The sequence below is a fragment of the Neospora caninum genome, chromosome VIII (assembly GCF_000208865.1).
Source record: "Neospora caninum Liverpool complete genome, chromosome VIII".
Lineage (NCBI taxonomy): Eukaryota > Apicomplexa > Conoidasida > Eucoccidiorida > Sarcocystidae > Neospora > Neospora caninum.
Window position 1 is genome coordinate 5,473,654 of NC_018395.1, and position 17,955 is coordinate 5,491,608.

General features: G+C 55.1%; 3 protein-coding genes across 3 annotated transcripts; 2 read left to right on the top strand and 1 right to left on the bottom strand.

The window, feature by feature from the left end:
* Positions 1-951: 951 nt before the first annotated feature.
* NCLIV_036870 (hypothetical protein) lies at positions 952-3,939 on the top strand (the record flags this gene model as incomplete). Its single annotated transcript, XM_003883888.1, has 4 exons — positions 952-1,099; positions 1,752-1,886; positions 2,276-3,217; positions 3,608-3,939. 4 exons carry the CDS (start codon positions 952-954, stop codon positions 3,937-3,939), a joined length of 1,557 nt encoding a protein of 518 aa, XP_003883937.1.
* Positions 3,940-11,689: 7,750 nt separating this feature from the next.
* NCLIV_036880 (conserved hypothetical protein) lies at positions 11,690-12,847 on the top strand (the record flags this gene model as incomplete). The annotated part of the gene is made up of 3 exons (XM_003883889.1): positions 11,690-11,867; positions 12,190-12,323; positions 12,647-12,847. The coding sequence occupies 3 exons, from the start codon at positions 11,690-11,692 to the stop codon at positions 12,845-12,847; spliced, it is 513 nt and encodes a 170-aa protein (XP_003883938.1).
* Positions 12,848-14,791: 1,944 nt separating this feature from the next.
* NCLIV_036890 (conserved hypothetical protein) lies at positions 14,792-17,106 on the bottom strand (the record flags this gene model as incomplete). Its single annotated transcript, XM_003883890.1, has 2 exons — positions 14,792-16,237; positions 16,609-17,106. 2 exons carry the CDS (start codon positions 17,104-17,106, stop codon positions 14,792-14,794), a joined length of 1,944 nt encoding a protein of 647 aa, XP_003883939.1.
* Positions 17,107-17,955: the final 849 nt, after the last annotated feature.

The following is a 17,955-nucleotide window of genomic DNA, read 5'->3' on the forward strand; positions in this document are numbered from 1 at the left end:
CTGCCGCGAGCGGCGCGCACACGCCGCTGTTTCTCAGAGGTTTTGTGCTTGCGCACGGGCTGGCGCACGCGTGCGTCATCCGGCTTTGCGGTTGGAAGCCTCTTTGCGGTTTCCTCCTTTGCAGAAGAGCGAAAACGGCGAGATTTGGGATTTTGTGCGTGTAAGAGACAGCGCCACTTTCAGTCCCCTTTTTTTCTGCTCGCGTACGGCCGCACCGAACCGACTTTCCGGAGTTGGACGCCTCTGAGTGTACTCCGTATACCCCACACAGAAAGCAGGCTGCGGAAAGCGAGGAGAAACGACGAGGCTTCCTTTCTTCTTTTTGGCGCAGTCTCCTTGCCAGGACTCGACTCTGGGAGACGTGCATTTTTCTTCCCAGACGAACGCGTCTCCGGTGTCGACCTCTCTATCCCGGAAATCGCTCTGCGTGGCCAAGCCGCCTCGACGGCGGGACCCCGTCGCGTGTACATACATCACGCTCTTCTGCCTCTCGTTTTCGTCTCCACTTTCCTCACAGCTGCTTTTCCAACTTCTCCGACCTTCAGTGCCCAAGCCAGAAACTGGAAAAGCCGTATATCCGTCGGACGGAGTTGGAAACAACGCGCGGCGCGGCTGCAAAAAGAATGTGCGACGGACGAAGTTTGCTCGGCCCTAAAATTCCGAACGTATCTTCTCTCTGTCCCTTCACGTGTCTTCACAGTCTCTCCCCTTCTCTGCGCCGGTTCCTCGATTCCGCAGGCTTGTTGGCTCTTTGGTCTCCCCCTCTTTTCTGAGATTTCCTGGGCCAGACTTTGCACTCTCGCGCGCTGTCTGTGAAAAAACGAGTTCCTCGCTGACGCGACCGACCGTTTCACTTTCCCCCTACTCCTGTGTTCCCCTCCCCACCGCGCCTTCCCTTCCTCTTTTCGAAAGGAAAAGGGGCGTCTGTCTCTCTCTCTCTCTCGCACCAGAATGGCGGCCGCTTCGCTCGGATCGGCGACCTCTGCGGCGGGAGGCGACGCCTCAGCTGCAGGCGCCGCGGACGTCGGCCCAGGCGCAGAACTCCCTTACCTCGGCAGTCGAATTTCTCTCATTTCCAACACGGAAATCCGCTATGAAGGTCCGCGTTTCAGCAACTCCAGCGACACTGAAAAACTTTCGTACATTTATGTGTTGCGTAGCCGTACAGTTTCATATATGTATGTATATTCGTGCAGGATGGGAAATCTGTAGATATGTCTAGTGATGCGTATGTGCATATGCATAGCAAGAGAGGCATGGGAATATGCATATATTGATGTTGATTTGAGATCTAGGTCTATCGGTATGTAACGCGTAAATAAATCGGGAAAAAGATTTGTGAGCGATATTTAAGTGGAGGTGGAGGCAAGTGCACGGTGGAAGGGATAGAAGTTGTTCGAATGTGTGTAGGGCCACCACGAACTTTGTCCAAACGCGAAATTTGATGCCGTGTAACGGAAATATAAAGGAATGGGCCGTTGCTAAGTCTCGCACATCTGGCCCACGCAGTGTTCCCTTTTCCTCTGCGCTGACTTCTCCTTCGATCTCGGAGAACTGCGAAGGCGCCTGGTGCCGAGAACGCCAGCTGGCGTGCATGGACGGAACTACTCTGCACACTTACCTCCGGACCTGGGGAGGGAACGGTGCATTTTTTTTTACACGAGCGCCTCAGCTGTCGGTACAGTGATGGATAGATACAACTTGTTCGAGATGTGTCAACGGTTCCGTCTTCGTGTTCTGTGTCTCTTCAGGAATTTTGGACTCGATCAACGCGGAGCAAGCGACGGTGGCCCTCCGCATGGTTCGCTCCCTGGGGACGGAGGGACGGAGACACCCAGAAGACATCCCGCCTTCTCCGCAAGTGTATGACTGCATCGTGTTCAAAGGTACGCCTGGCACAGAGATACGAGTCAAGGATGGCTAGTCCATTGTGAGGTAACTTTCGGTACCTTTTACCTTTTGTCCCGTCGAAACGCGGTCGCCTCCCTCGTTGACGTGCCGCACAAAAAAGGCAGTGAAGCCGCCATCTCTCTCGCTTCTTTTTTGTGTTCACCTGTCGCTCCACTCTCAAGACGGTTCTCTCCCTTCCCGTTTCCTCGCGATCTGTACTCCGCCAAAGCGCCCATATCATTCAATCTATCTAGGAATATATATATATATATATATATATGTTGCGGGGCAAGGACTGCAGAACTTCTGCCTCTTTGTGGGATTCCGTGGGTCTTTTGCCTCTGGCAGTTGGCCGTTTTGTGCCTGCATCTGTGTCGTTGCTCAGGTTCGGACATCAAGGATTTGACGGTATGTTCGGAGCCTGACCCGTCGCTGGTGAATCACCTGAGCGCCTTTCCCCCAGATCCTGCAATTGTCTCCATGTCGGGCCCTTCGGCAAATGCGCACGGCTACGCGTCGCCGGCGCCGGCTCTGTCCTCGGACCCTCTGTACATGGACGGCTCTTCGGGCGCGCTGGGTACGCCGAACCGGGGGAGACACGGCAGTGTCTCCTCTCCCTCTCTCATGGGGGCGACCCCACACAGCTTGTTGCCTCTGAATCCCTCGTCGCTCCCCGGCTCCAGCGGCATTCTCGGCGGCGGAGGCTTCCCGTCTCCCTCTTTCCTCGGCGGAAATGGGTCGCCCCTTCTGAGCGCCGAGCCGCACCCGGCACCCGGCGTGGTCTGCGGGGCCCAGGAAACGGGGTACCCTGCATACCCCGCTGGTGGGGCGGGTCGCCCAGGGGAGGGCGAAGGCAGTTTCCTCGCAGCGCCAAGCAGTCAGACTTCTTCGCTGCCAGGCAGCCAGCGCACAGGGCGAGGCGGGCACGGCCTCCCGCAGTACGGCGTCCCCGGCGCGCTCAACGGCAGAGACATGGGCACGAGGGGGGGCCGAGACGACGGCCTGAGGCCCTTCGGCCCGAACTACGGGCGCGGCGCGGGCGGCGCGGGCTACAACCGCGGGCCGAAGAACGGGCAGCATGCAGGCGGGCGGGGCTTCTACGGCAACGGGGCTGGGCGAGGCGGCGCCATGTACGGCGGCTACTATGGGCGGAAGAACGGGTACTACGGCGCCCCAAGCGGGCCTGGCGGCCCCGAGCAAGGCCGCAGGGGCTACCACCAGCGGAACCCTATCGGGGAACTGAAGAGCCACCCGAATGAGCAACTGAAGAGCGAAACTGCCCAGGACTTCGACTTTGAAACAATGAACAAACAGTTCGCGAAACCCAGTAAGGCACAACGCCGAGAGACGCGGGAGGGCAGAACGGCAACTGCGCGCTTCCAAGCAGTTGCCGTCGAGCAGCGAAAGCAGGCTGCGCGGGTGCGAGTCCAATCCCTGCACAAGGGGCGAGACGGTGCGGACCGGTCCCTGCGCGCGCGACGAGATTGGCTCGCAAAGACGGAAAGCGCGGGAAAACCGACACGTGGACCGCCTCGGTTCTGAACGCACATGACCACAGCCGTACCTGTGTGTAACGTAGATCTGCATATATATATATGTATATATATATATATATAGGTTGGTGTATCGGTGGGTGGGTGTGGATCTCTACATTGGTCAACTGTGCTTTTCTGGCAGGAGCCTGCGTGGTTTGTGTGTTGTGCGTTGTCGTTCGTAGCGTCGCTTCCGCCGGCGGAGAGGACCGATGAGAAGGGCCCGGGACTCGAGGGTGCGGAGGAGTTTGGGATCGAGAAGAAGAAGCCGTATGACAAAAACGAGTCTTTCTTCGATTCAATTTCTTGTGAAGCGCTGGACAAACAACAAGGACGCGAAGAGCGGTTCGACCGTCAGAAACAGAGAGAACTCGACGTGAGCACCTTCGGTTCTCAAGCTGCGCACTACCGACCCATGCAGGGTTGGGGTGGCCCGGGGAGAGGACGACGCGGAGGCCGAGGCGGCCGCAGAGGGCGAGGCAGAGGCCGAGGAGGACGAGCCGGTGACGACCTGTAAGAGACCAGAAAAAATGGAGCTACCGCGGCACCACGAGACCAAAGTGTGTGTGTGCGTCTCTCCCCCGTTGAACTTCGCGACAGGGGCAGACTCCGGATGGAGAGAAATCGGGAGTGAAGGGCACCCGTGAAGAGAGATGGAAACAAGAGCTGCTGGCCGACGAAGCCCGCCGTGGAGACGGCGCTTTCTTGGTAGAGTCGCCAAAGAGGAAGAGCGAACGCCCGTGCGTGGCGTTGTTTCGCACGGGAACTGCAAGAGGCGCGTGCGCACTGCGGCCGTGCCATGTACTGAAACCACCCAGTGGGGGAGTGAGGGAGAGGAGGCAAAGGAGAGAGCAGAGACCTCTCGACTGGTATGGTGATGTCTAGAGAGCACAAAAGACGCGAAAGGGAAGAGCGGGAAGCGGATCTGAGGAGGTCACTCACGCTGAAGCAAAGGCAAGAGGTTCGGGAATAGGAGACGGCTTTCTTTTTTCAACGGAGAATACGGGAAACACGAGGGAAGTGAAGAAGGAAAGAGCATCAGCGGAGAGTCTTCCGTTCTAGGGAGACAAATGAACCTGTGGAAGAACGCGGGGGAGACCATGACGTAGATCGTCTTGTGATCTGTTGCGGTGTTGTTTTAATGAACAACGCAGCAGGACGAGGGCGAGAAAAAAAGATAAAGCGAGAGAAGAACGAGAAACGAGCAAATAGAGAGACGCTGCAAGGAAACCAAATGAGCGATGCGATAAGGGAGGATGGAGTGCCCAGTGACGCTTTTTCTGAAGAGGGAAAGACCAGAAGGATCTAAAACAGTAACGCCTAGGAACAAGTAGCCACCGCAGCTGCTGTTGGTTTTTTAAACGCAACACCGCGGGATATGAGAGCGGATCAAGAGAACGTGAACGCGGCGTATGTTGCCACAAACCAGCACATTTTTGTGAAGCGTTCTGAGGTCAGAGAGGAGAAGAACGGACGTGGCCCAAAGCGGAAGGTGACTGCACACAGGAATGGTGGCTCGTTTTGCTGACAAAACGTGAAAGTGACATGAAGGCAAAGTGATCTCAAAAGGCGTGGGAGGAAAGGGAAAACGGGGGGACATGTTTCCAATGGCGTGCGTTTTTGCTTCAAATATATGTTAGGTCGATGACCATGTGATTGAGTGGCAAGAACAAGGTGTTGATACCGCTCTTTATGCTTTGAAGAGTGCAGGAAGAGCTGGGATGACGGGGAGTGAGAGAACGGTGGCAGTGGGGGGCGGGAAGAACTCTTGTCGGAAGCCAGGAAATGGGCGAGAAGAAAAAGAGAAGCAAATGCAACAGAAAAGGGAGAAAGCCGAAAGGTCGCAGGAGAGAGGGAGACAAGGTGCGGCTCCAGGGGAGGCATTTGTTTCGCCGAAGTAAGGAAAAAACAGAGAGGAAGGGGACAACAGAGTCGGACTTCGGTCGGACAGTCGCTTGGGTTGGAGGCGACAAGATGTGAAATATAAAACGATGGGAAAGACAGGTGGAGAACGCTGTCCGATGTCACAGATGAAGAAAGATGGGATGCTTCTGGGACAACAAACGAAGACTGCGTCGTTTTTTTGTCCCCCGTCTATATATCTTGCCATTGACTCGTCGAGCTGCAGACCAGCCGGTCTGTGTTCTGCAACTCTTCGTGCCCCTATACGTATATGCATCCATTCGTATATGCATATCCGTGTATGTGCGTTTCTGACGTGCCTTTCACCAAGTAGCGAACACAACTTCGGTATGGTACCGATCATGACAGAAAAACCTACGGCGGCCTAACGGCAAAGAAGGCTTTCCGCACTGAAAAGAGTCGCGCTCGCCTAGCGACCAGTGCAGAACAGAGAGGATCGTAGGAGGGAAACTTTGAGGAGATAAGGTAGAGAACTCCGTCTTTTGCCCAGTTGAAAAAAGTGTTGCCCCCACAGACCAGCTTGCCCCCCGAAGCCCCGTTGGCTGAAGTGCAACGGTCTATGAAAGACGTAGGGGTGGCGGGAAGTTTCGAGGAACGGGGATTTTTTGTGAGGCCAAGAGACGCGCTGTCCCTTCCTGGGGCGAGAGGAGGGGGATAGGCAGGCCTATCGGAAGCAAGAAAGCGCTGCAGAGGCCCGGAGTACGTGTGGAAAGAGACGTACAATCCGATGCCTGCAAATAAACCGTCGTGTTTTGCCGGACGTTCGAGACTCGAATGCCTTATAGCGATGGCGCCCCGTGCTGCTCTTGATGCCCAGATCGATTGCTATCTCGGAAACTAGATGGTTTGAAGGAACAGCGTAAAAGCCTCCAGTTGCCGAGCATGTGAAAGCGAGCGCCTCAATGTGCACCAGCTCAGGACGTCTTGATGCAGACAACGACGCCCTCCGTTTGTGGCAGCAATAGAAACGGTCCAGCGTGTAAAAAGAGGGGCACGTAGCAGCCGAAAACTGAACAGACGCATGTGAGAGACTCATTAGACCACAGGACAGGTAGCCGTAAAATCCGCGGTGAGCCCAAAGCGTTACACGTTTTGCAACTTCTGAAGGAGAGAGAGTAGAAGTTCAGCAGGTGACTTGATTCTCGAGAGTCGTGCCAAACCACTCTAGGCTTCAGCAGCTGTCAGTCTAAGTTTAGTGTAGGTTGAAGACGGTCCGAGCGTTGTGGCCTTGGGCGGACGGACGAACTGCCCACCCAACACAAAGGGGAAACGGTCACAATTGCGTCAGGGCGGCGCTTCTGCTTCCCCTAAAGGCGTTAGCACGGCCGAACTTCTCCAAATCCTTTGGATACTCCATCGGGGGAACGATGAAACCTGCTTTGGTTCCTCAACGCTTCAGGACGAAGCTCCTGAATTGCACGGGACGGCAACCGAACGGGGCTTCGTGTAGCCCGCAAGAGAGAGGGGGGAGGGAGACCGAGAGAGAAGGCTTAAGACAAAAGCGCTCAGAATCCTGTCACATTTTCAGACCAAGGCGGTCTTCGTTGTACAGCCATGTGCGGACGTCTGTTGGTACGCACAGTGTCTCCGCGACGCCCGGCATATGGACAATCCACTGCAGGAACTCTGCAATGAGACAGCAGACAGTTCTTTATCAACGTTTTCAGCAGATATGGTTGACTTGGACCGCTTTCCCAGAACGTTGTGGTGGTGACGCACACGTGCACTCTCGGGATTCCGCTGATGTTGGGGAAGGCATGCCACGCGAGGCACAAGCTGACGGGCGAGCTGCCGCTCAGGTCCCTCACCACACCGTGAACTACTGGTTAACTTTTTGTGCATGCTTCTTTATACCATGGGAGGTGTTGGCATGAACCAGCCTGCCGTCCTGCTTTCGTGCATGACGTGCTCCGCTTACCGTTATACCACAAGAGCTTCTGGTTGTCTTCTGGATGAAACTGTCTAAGAGAAAAGCACCAAGAGACAGAGTTACGGACGATGACAGTCCCTCCGATAGACTGAACTACGAACTTGGTTGCAACCGTTGAGTGAGGCGGAGAGCTTACTGGATTGCCGCATCGGCCCAGGCCTCCAAAATTCCATATGCTGCTCTGGGAGGGAGGATAGGGAGACACATGGAGACGCTATTGGTTCGTCAGGTCTGCAGTGAACTCAACTTGGTGACTTCTGTATCGGCGGCTAAAAGAACCCCTCTTGGAAGATAGACATCGAGGACCGTTGTGCAGTGTAGCCGTCAGGAATGTCTAAGTGGTTGAATTGGACTCTAGCTCTCTCTAGCGATTTCAGGAACGCTTTTATCTTCGACTCTGGCACTAGTCCCATGTACCTGATTAGTTGCCGGCTGCCCTTCACTCACTTGCTAATTTCTTCTTCTGTATGCCTCTCAAGAACGACTCTGAATCCTCACATTATGCAATGCAGAAGTGCTTTGCTCTGACCCCGTCAGGCCAATTGAAGGATTTTCCGTGTGACACCGGCACAAACGGAGCTGCAAACTGCGCCCGTCTTTGCATAACACCGTCACTCTAACGCCCAATGGGACGTCCGATCTGGAAAACTGTAGATGACACAGTAGTTTACGCCTGCCGTTCATGAGAAATTCGGAGCTATCTTTTCAAAGTCAGGCAGTTTTGGCTGCGTATCCCTCCAGTAGGTGGTGCTGTCCATCACAAAATGATCGTTCGCCAGTGCCTCGGCGAGAAGGGCTATCCCCGTTTGGTAGGCGGTCTCTTAGCGGCGAATCTGCCTTCCCAACCGAATAAAGCAGACTGCCCACGAGGCGATCTGCCATACGGGCGAGCAGAGAAAGTAACAATATCGTCCCCCCAAACACCTGTCGAATGCATATTCTCAACAACCGTTTACATGTGTCTCAATGCACACTCCTTGCTGCGAAGACGGAGACGACACAGGAGAACAAAGTCTCGTTATGTGCTCAAGTTCTTCGTAAAGGTATTCATCATTTTTTCCCGTACTGGAGACGTACTTTGCCTTGAACTCTTCGCTGTTCCAGTCGAATGGGACGACCCCAGATTTTAGAAAGCAGAGGAAAAGGGACTGCATTATTTCGACGATATCCTCCTTAACCACGTATCTGCAGGCCGAATTCGACACAAACTTTCCGTCTATGCATTCCTGCCATAGGGTATCGCGAGGCATTTACACTTCAGAAGTTGACTGCAAGTTTCTGTAAGAACAGGTTGGTAGCGCACACCAGGACCAGTTCCTTTCGATCGCGTCGAGTAGAAGCTTACCCTTTGTTTCCTCTGTCGTATAGATGAAATAGCACTGCACGTTACAAACATCCAGAGATGCAAATGGTATTTGCGGAGAGTGTGAGAAGGCGTTATATGTTTGATCCTGCAAAACGGGTTCGACTGAGGCATCCGACGGCGTGCCCGCGCATTCGATTCCAGGGATACAGGAGTGCCGAAAGATCCTGCGCATCATAAATTACTGTGCAGGCGGCCGCAATATCTAGAGATCCCGTGGAGGAAAGAGCACTTCGTGTCAAACAACCCCTGACCGAGCCGGAGGGGAAGCAGCTGAACAGTGCTTTTTGTCAACACGTGGCTACAGTCTTTTCTGAACTGATGCGGCGCCTGAGTTCCGGAAGATTCCTGAACAAATGCATGCCTGTCCCTTTTGAAGTCTACCAGTGTGTCGGCAGAACTCGGAACCAGGCTGGGCATCCAGGCCCCTCGAAAGGAAAGGAGAAAGCACTTCACATGCGGATGCAACCAGAAAGAGGCGCAGCTTTTACGATGGCTTCCATCACTCACGCGTCAACCGCTGATGAGGAGTGCCTGAGCGGAGACAGAAGCAAAAACAAGAGGAACATTCTATTGCCAGGATCGAGGGACATGCAATAGCAAGATCCCCAAGTGAAAAGCAGCTGCATGAACGCCTCATGATCGTGCAGAGGGTACAACCGCCAAGTTTGCATCAGCCACTGAAGGGTGATCCACTGCATACCCAACTCCAAGTCGAGTATGTTGTGCCATGTCACGAAGCATACGGAAGCCTTTTGACGGTAGTCAACTGCATGCTCATCATTGTGGTATGACGTTATGCAACCCAAAGGGATCAAGGCACATCATTGCTTGCGGTGGCCTGTCACCTTCCACTCTGGCTCCGGAGAGTACCTTCCAAACCAACCGAGGCAGCTGCAGTAGAAGGGCACCCGCCTGATGTGCACAACCCTGAGGCTAGCCTCACCGCGCGTCCAAAGCGACAGAACTTTGACGAACTCTTCGAATCCGATTTCCACACCTCTGTCTTGCGTTCGATGCAGCCAAAAGAGCCGAGAGAATCGGTCAGCAAACATGTAACTTATGGCGTTGCTAAGCTTGAAGAGGCCGAGCAGCTGCACAGCGTTCAAGCCGCCTTCAACCGGTCGTCTCTCTCCCGCCTGTGCACGGAAACCTGTGAAAACAGAGGGTCAACTTGCATAACTTAGCATGAAATAACTCACTTCTAACATCGTGGAGATGTGTCATTCTTCACGTTTTTTTACGGGAGACTCGCAAGCCCACACGGCAGAAAATCTTGTTAAAGAAGTGTGTGTGTCGGCCGAGTTGTCACGCTGGACAATCGCACGCCGTGTCCCTCGTCTTTGTAGGAAAATTTGCACTGCTCATGTTGGCGGTGTCCGGCAGCTGACGCCGGTGGGGCGTGAGCGCAGCAGATCCACGAGCAACACTTCTAAGAACGATGTTATCTCCTCTCCGTCCTCTGTTGCCCTTTTCTGTTCTCCAACAAGAAGCTACGGATGCATATTCTGACCCCTAAACAATTATCCATCTTTGGCGATGTCCACTGCACCTTGAGAAGAGACTCACATTTGTAAAGTTCTTGGACTTCGTCGAGGGTGACTGTAAATTAATATAAGCAGACGCATAAAAGCTCGAATGTGTCAGTTGAGAGGCCCTACGGGGGATTAGAGCACTGGCACAGAGGTCGTTTTTGACCTCTTTCCACACAAAGAAGCAAGGATGGTTCGGGTCGGCTGCTGTGACTGGACCACTCGGACTACGATCGAGACGCGGTTCCAGAGATATACTGGACGACAAGAGCATCTTCCAGTTCCTTACAGTGAGTCTCTTCGGTTAGTTGCCTTAGCTCGGCAGAGCTGAATCGAAGCTTCTTCGCTTCTTTGACTGCCCTGACCAAGCCACCCTCTCGGCGCTGACTTCCCAGCATTGCGTTCTTTATTTTGCAAACAACAGTGCGAAAAGGGAGTTCTTTTACGCGGAGTCCCTTTTGAGAATAAGCATGAAGCAGGTCGCCGAAGGAAGCCGTTTACGCCTGTGGAAGGCCACGCAAGGCAACGTAGGCTCCGACTTTTGCAGCTTCTGGGTGTTGTAGCTGATTGCTGTACCAAGGCGAGTCCGTCGCTGTGTCCATTAGAGCTGACGGCACTACTGTAAGGATCCAATGACAAAGAAGTGTGCCCTGTTTTTCTCCTAGGACTAGGGTCTCCCGCAGGTCTCTTTTGCTGTGGAAACAGCGTTCGTGCTCTAAAGAGGAGTCTCGTACGGGAGTGTATTTTTGCGCTAACACGCTTCTGCATGGCGTGTGGGGCGACCTTGTAGAAAGCCGGGGAGGGGGAACTGATTGCACAAGACTCCAGTTGATGAGTCCAGGAAAGCGACTGCAGGATGCACAGAACTAAAGCGTTAAGGTGCTACGATCTCCCTGTTTCCCGCTTCTCGAGACACCGTTTTCTCGCAAGAAGGGAGACACTGTGAGGGGAACCGCCCCACATATTTATTATTGGAAAACAGTGTCTCCTTGACAGTCTCATCACGTCTCCACGCCAAACGCGAAACGATTGTGGCAGCTGCCTTGCCTAGAGCTGGATCTGCAGTTTTTTAGAGGGCCGTAGCCCTCACGGGAAGGTAACAAAAAGGCAGACTTCTGGTTGGTCTCGAACGTAAAGTGCCTTGCTTCTGTATAAAAAACCTAGTCTGTCGCGTAAAGACCACAAATTTGGAAGCGGAGGTTTCTACTAGGGTCTAGGATTGTCCTTTCTTTCATACGCGACTACCCCCTGAGGTCTCTTTTCCAATGTCTTTCGCCATTTCTTCCGAAGCGGATACTTTGGACGTGTCTTCTACGTTTCATTAGGACACCGATGAACGACTATTCTCATGTGCCGTAGTAGTCCAAGAAAGGAACTCAGGGGGATTGTGATCGACGGTGTCACCTGCAGAAAATACGCAGCTCGTTTTCGCAACGCCAGTGCCAGGGGCGGATCGGCAACTGCCCATCACGCAGTTCCTGCTATGTCTTGAGGACTCGGGGAAAAAATAGCCGACCAGATGGCGGAACCATCAGGAAGAAAGGGGGCGTCTGTGCCTCCAGCTCCGAAGTCGCGTCGAGGATTCGAATGTATTGAGGCAATACGGGTCTTCGAGGAGAGTGTGGCCACAGAACTCAAGCATCTCAAGCTTTCACAAAATTACCAGATGAACCCGTCTCATGTGCCAGTCATCACAGGTTAAGTTGATTGGCAAACGCGCATGTTAGGATGATACTCGTGTGTATGCTGGACTCCGCCCGGTTCTATTCCACGCAGTAAAGACCGTGGGATGCCGCGGATGACCAGGGGGTCAGGTCGCACGCCAAGTCTTTGTTTTTCGTGCTTCCTCTACCTGTTCCCTTGCGTTTCTATACATTGACTCCTCGCCTTCCATTTTCCGATTGTCGTTTTCAAGTGCTGGTAGGCTCATAGTAACATTCAGCCATGGTAAAGCATTCACTGGGGGCCAAACAATTTTTGATAGCCTTCTTTCTTGACTGCCCATACATGTGGCTGCAGAGAAGGTCAACCATCGTGGCAGCCATGAGACGAAAGTCCCTCATCCAGCATATGCGGATATTACGAGGAAAGTTCAAGAGCATTTGCAGCCCAGCATTCAGAAGCTCCGTTTCTCTGAAACAAGTTCCCAGGAGGTAAAGAAATGCACAGCCGTTTTGTCATGCCGATCTGAAACCGGGGATCTCAAGGCCTCTTACGGGGCGCTTCGTCGGGAAGAATCGTTCACCCATGGTCGTGCTTCTGACAGCAGACGAATGGGTAAGACGGTCGTGCCCGTGTTAAACGGTGCCGACACTACCGATGGCGTAGCACACACGCCTGCACCAAGACGCACGTTTCGCGCTGCGGAACTCGTGTAGCGTTACGTGCACACCAGAAGCTTTCTCCCGTAGAACAGATGCTGTGTTTCTTCGCCTGAAGAACTTGTTTCTGTTCTTGTTGGAGCTTCCCTGTTTAGGTTGGTTGGATTGTGCTCAAGGAACTAGAGAAAGGTACCGAGTGGCGACCGGACGGGTCAACGTCAGGCCTTCGAAGGCCAGACTCGGAGCAGTACTGGCGTGTTCCCCGCCGATCCTGCGATATCACGAAAACGGGAGAGCTGTATTTCAAGCAAATGCACCGAAATATGTTCCAAAAGCTGGACGCATCTGCGAGTTAAAACACAACAGAAGCTAGGCACGCCGCCGGAGAAGGTCTCCCAGCAGAGAAGACCGCCCAAGTGGATCTCCCCCTGTTGCATACGCCCGTGGCCCCGATGAGATTATCTCTCCCCTATCGTGCACATGCACAACATTTGTTCGTGAAGCCGGTCGCCCATGTTACAACAAGTATTTTCGTTTTGTTCTCGCGCGTGACGTTGCAGGATGTGCTTGTTTTGAGGGAGCACTATTTTTCCACGAATTTTGTTGCGGAACGACGTTGCCAGGGGTTAGAGTCGTTCTTTTCCCTGCTTTCTTGTGGCCTGGAAATTCTTGTCAGACGGTGCACTTGAGGATTGCTCGGTTCTCGATGCGTCACGCGGACCGAGGCTGACGATCGACTCACTGTCCAGAGTGTTTGGCTTCTTCCTTTTGCCCAAACGTGTGTCAAACAGCAAACTTATGGGCATTCGCTGTCTGCTGTGTACAACAGATGAAGGCGAATGGGTTTCACCCCAACCCCTGAAACTCTAAGACATGTAGCATATGTCTCATTCGACGTGGTACGTGCCCGGTGTGCAGTTCTTACAGAGGTCTATGCTTGAGCCTCTGTTGCTGGAGTGTGTCTGTTTTCTAGCTTGTCTGTTGTTTCTCTTGGAGACAAGTTGTTTGGCCAGCAAATACCGTCGATCCTTTCTACTGTTCATGGTTGGCAAAGCCAGTACATGATGCGGCGCTCAGTGGTCTCTAGAAAACAGCCAGCAAGTCGCTTCTCTAGGCACGGACATAGCGAGACCTCTCTACCGTACTGAACTGTGAGCAATTGCAACGGGCTAACGGGCCGAGAGAAAACAACTGAATCTTACAATCGCACGAGTTCTGCATTGACTTTCGCCGACAAAAAGTCTTCTGTCTAATGCGGAGTAACAAAAAGCATGAGGGCAGGCAGGAGCATGCCGCATTGAGTTACACAGAAGAGACAGAGGCAACAAACGAGAAGTGAGGAAAAAGACAAATGAAGGAAACAACGAGTCGGAAACACATTCTGACAAGCGAGGCAGTCTCGCATTCGACTGCTTCCCAAGATTGACATTCTTTCTCTCTTCTGGATCTATCGTGTGGGTGCGAAGACACACCGGAGGAACAAGACGGCGTGTCTGGGCACTTGGTCCCTTTCATCCGCTGCCTAATGCCTCGGTAGATCCACTTCCTGCTTCGATTTCCACTCCGACTCGGGCTTGGTCGCCATTCAGAACCTCCCCAAGAATTTATGAGGCGGTCTGCGGGACGCCGCCACGGAGACGAAGCGATGCGTGTGCGTTCGGTCTTAACTCCCTGTGCCGCTACACACTTTTTGAAGGCCATATAACAATTTAAAAAGAAGCGTTGTTACTAGGAAACCCGTAGGGAAAGTGCCTCGTACGCCAAAGAGATAGCGACCACGCACGCTATCCGTGTCAACGGCCCTCACATTCTTAGTCCGGAGACTACAAGAGAGACTCTCCTGAAGCTGCCTCCCGTGGAAGGCAAGCAACGCTGCGAAACATACGGTCAGACCACAGACCAGATAGGAAGACCGCACGCGACCAGCCCCGTAAGGAGACACTGGCACAGACGCCAGCGCGACCAGCACCGCTGCAGGAACGTTGACTCCTCTCTCCTTGCACAAAACCCCAGCGTTAAGCTTCGGAGACGAGTCTGGCCGCCTGGTTTGAGTGAAATATCGAGCCACTCGTTACGAGGACGTGCCTCCCCCGCCGTCGCGGCAGAGAGGCAAACCGGCCTCGACCTCAGTTGCAACCGATGACTCATGGCCGTCCCCGTTTCCTCCAGTGGCTGGGAAGTCCTTGTAACCCTCGAACGCAGGGAACTAGCACTTTCTGCAGGCATACACGCACCTGCGGAGCCGTTCACAGTTCCCAGCACGGGACCCGAGAGGCTATTATGCTTGCCATTCGCTGTCGTTAGCTTTTCCACGGCGCCGCCGGGAGACCCTTGTGCGCCACGGCGTCCAGGCCCACTTCGGTTTCTGCTGTAGCCACTTCCCGTTTTGCTGCTGTCCGAGCTTTGTGTCCACCGGGAGAAACACCGCCGGCGGATGAGAAACCAGGGACGCGCGCCTGAAACACTTCATTCTGCCGAGACGGGCGGTTACTATACGGGAAGAATCCTACCCCATCTACGGGTGGCGGAGGCGGAGGCGGAACCACGTTTGGACTTTGATGCGCGAGACGCTGCGATCCACCGGAGTGACCGTAGACATTCACGAATGAAGGCGAGACCGCCCCGTCTCCCGAGGTGTACAGACAGCCGGAGACGCAACTGACACCCGTCGATCCAACTCCTTGGACCAGGTGACCGTCCACCGGGAAACCCGGCCAGCCTTCGTTCGCAGGAGACACAAAACCGACCAGACTCTCGGGCAGACAGTTTTCCGGAAAGCACGGGTTCCCAAACCCCGCGCCTGGAAGGGTTGGTAGACCTGCGCAGGCGCTCGCCACGGCCTGGACATTAGCTAGGGGGGGCTGTACACCCGAAAACGAGGTAGCTGGTGGAGCCGGAATGCAGCCGCCAGCGCGACTGTAAGGTGAACCGACATCGCCTGGATTCGGGAGACAGCCCGGCTGCGCTGGGAACCCCGGATACGCAAAAGGAGGAACTGCACGGTAAGGGTAGATTCCGCCTCCTCTCCCTTGCCCGTCGTCCTGGTGAAACAGGCCGTAGGTCGGATCTCCGCCAGGTATCGCCCCTCCCGTCGAATAAACCTCATGGGAACTTGCAAGGCCATTCATCTCCCCTTGCCTGCCGAGCCCTCCCGCTGCGCGTGTCGCTGTCGGATGGACTTCTGCGCCTCCAGGAGCACTCAGCGCCATCCCGCCGGCGTCTCGAAGGCCCTCTCTGTTTAGGCGCGGGTCTCGCCGGAAGCCAGACCTTTGTGTCCTCGCTTCAAATGCGCCGGAGTGGTGCGCGCCTTTGTCCCCGTAAAACCTGTGGCGTGCTTCTCGCGGCAACGCCCCGTACGCGCTGCGGCCGGACTCGCACGCAGGCACGAAAGGAGACGGGCGCTCCGCCTGACTGTGGTGGTCCTCGAAACGGGGATGCCCTCCGGCGCCTCGAGAGAAGGCGGAAGACGGCCGCTGACCGGCTGAACCGCGGAACGGGCTCGGCGGAGGGGCTGCGCCGCGTGGGAGGCCCGAGACAGAGGGGACAGAGGCCCCGCAGGCGAGAGGGGGGTGGGAAGGCCCAGGAGGCGGGATGACGCTGCGCATGAACTCCGGATCGAAGCGGTCCTGGTAAGAGCGAGTGAGGTTCTTGCGTGGCGGGCGGAACGAAGGCGAGCAGGCACTGGGTGAAGAGGCCGGGGATCGCCTCTGCGAGGCCGAAAAAATGCGCGCCCGTAACTCGTTATACTGAAGCAGAACGCACGCGCGAGGCACACGAGAGAGGCGTAAGCACTGGCGGCCGAAAGACAACGCTTGTGCTGCCCGTGCACGCACGCACACGCCAGACCGTTTGGAGGAATACGACGTCTTGACCCTAAACCCTAAACCCTGTAGGCGGACATAACATCTACAGAGGACGCATAACTGCATGGGAATGCACGAGCGCCCTGCACACTTCGAGGCGCGCGCGGGCCGCTCACGCGGTCCTGCAGTGTCTGGGGAGTTCAGACATCAGTGCCGCTTCGCGAAACCCACACGAGGCAGCCGCGAAGTGCTGGTCGGACAGAACGCGGCCGACAGCGAGTTCACATCCCTTCCGGCTTCCTCTGCGTTCTCACCTCTCTTTCTCTCTCTTCTAGACTCTTTCCCACACCTCCCAACGACGGTGTTCGCCTTCCTCCGGCAGCTTCATCTTCTGTCTGGTCTCCTGCCTGCTTCACCTCTCCGACCGGTCCCTCGTGCCGTGAGGCTCCATCTACGTGGCCGTTGCTCGGGGTTCCTGGCGCATCCTCCTCGTTCTCTCGTTCTTTTGTCGCGCAGAGAGACGGACGCGATCCAGGCGCCGAGAAGTCGCCTCTGCGCAAAACAATCATTTTCTTAGGCTTCGCTCCGTCGCCCCCTTTCCCCACGCCTTCCAGGAGCGTTTTCACCCCACCCCTGGCCTTGGAAGAGCAGAGCGGAGACGCAGGGGAAGAGGAACGAGAAGAAGGAGACGACGGAGGAGACGACGACGGAGGAGGCGAAGGGAGAGGAGAGGAAGAAGGCGATGCGGAAGTTGGCAGGAAAGCAGAACGCGAGACTTCACAAGCTGCGTTCGGCGCGGAGACGCCTGACATTCTAGCATGAGGGACGAGTTTCCTTCCGGGACTTAGCATTCCTTCATCGGTCCCAGAAAACGACTGCTGCGTCTCGCCCCCCCCAAATTTAGTTTCTGTTCGTTCTATGCCGGGTGACGCATTCGGAGACTGAGTGTTGTCGGTCTCGCGAACAGCGCCGTTGATGATATGAGAACTTACGTTCTCGTCCTTTTGGACAGGGTCGGGTTTTCGCTTACAAGTTTTCTCGCATGCAGACGCGTCCGGAGACGGAGACAAGGACGTTTCAGACTCTATCCTTCGCTCCGTGCTCCGGTAGATCTCACCAGCGGGCTCCGCCCCTGCTACAGAGAGAGACAGGAGAGACGCCTCCACCGGGGCGGAGGAGAGCCCTTCCCTCTCCTCGAGCCCCGGCTGCTTTGCTCCTCCTTCCTCGTCCTCCGTCTTCGCTTCTGAAGAGAGACAACTGGAGCTCGCGTCCTGTCTCGCCTTAGCCCGGGAAGCCCAGACGCCGCGAAGAGGCGGGAAAGAGCGCTCCACGCCGTCGTCGCCATTCTTCGATTTTCCCTCGCTTGCAGACGAGCAAAGTGGAGCGGCAGACGAAGAAGCAGAGACGGAAGACAGACGCACAGAGGAAGATGCACACGCGGAGGATGCACAGTCCGGAGACGAAGTAGGGAGACAAGCCGCGGAGGGAGAGAACGGACAAGGTGACTCTGTTCTTCGAGTTCTTGTTCTCGGTGAGCGTGTCTCGCTCTCTTCCGAGGAAGAACGCGAACACGAAGGAGCGCGGAGCTCCTCTGAAGGACCAGGACGTGACATATTTCTGCGAGTCGGCTGCGTTCTATGTGACCAGTCCCCAGTGCTTCA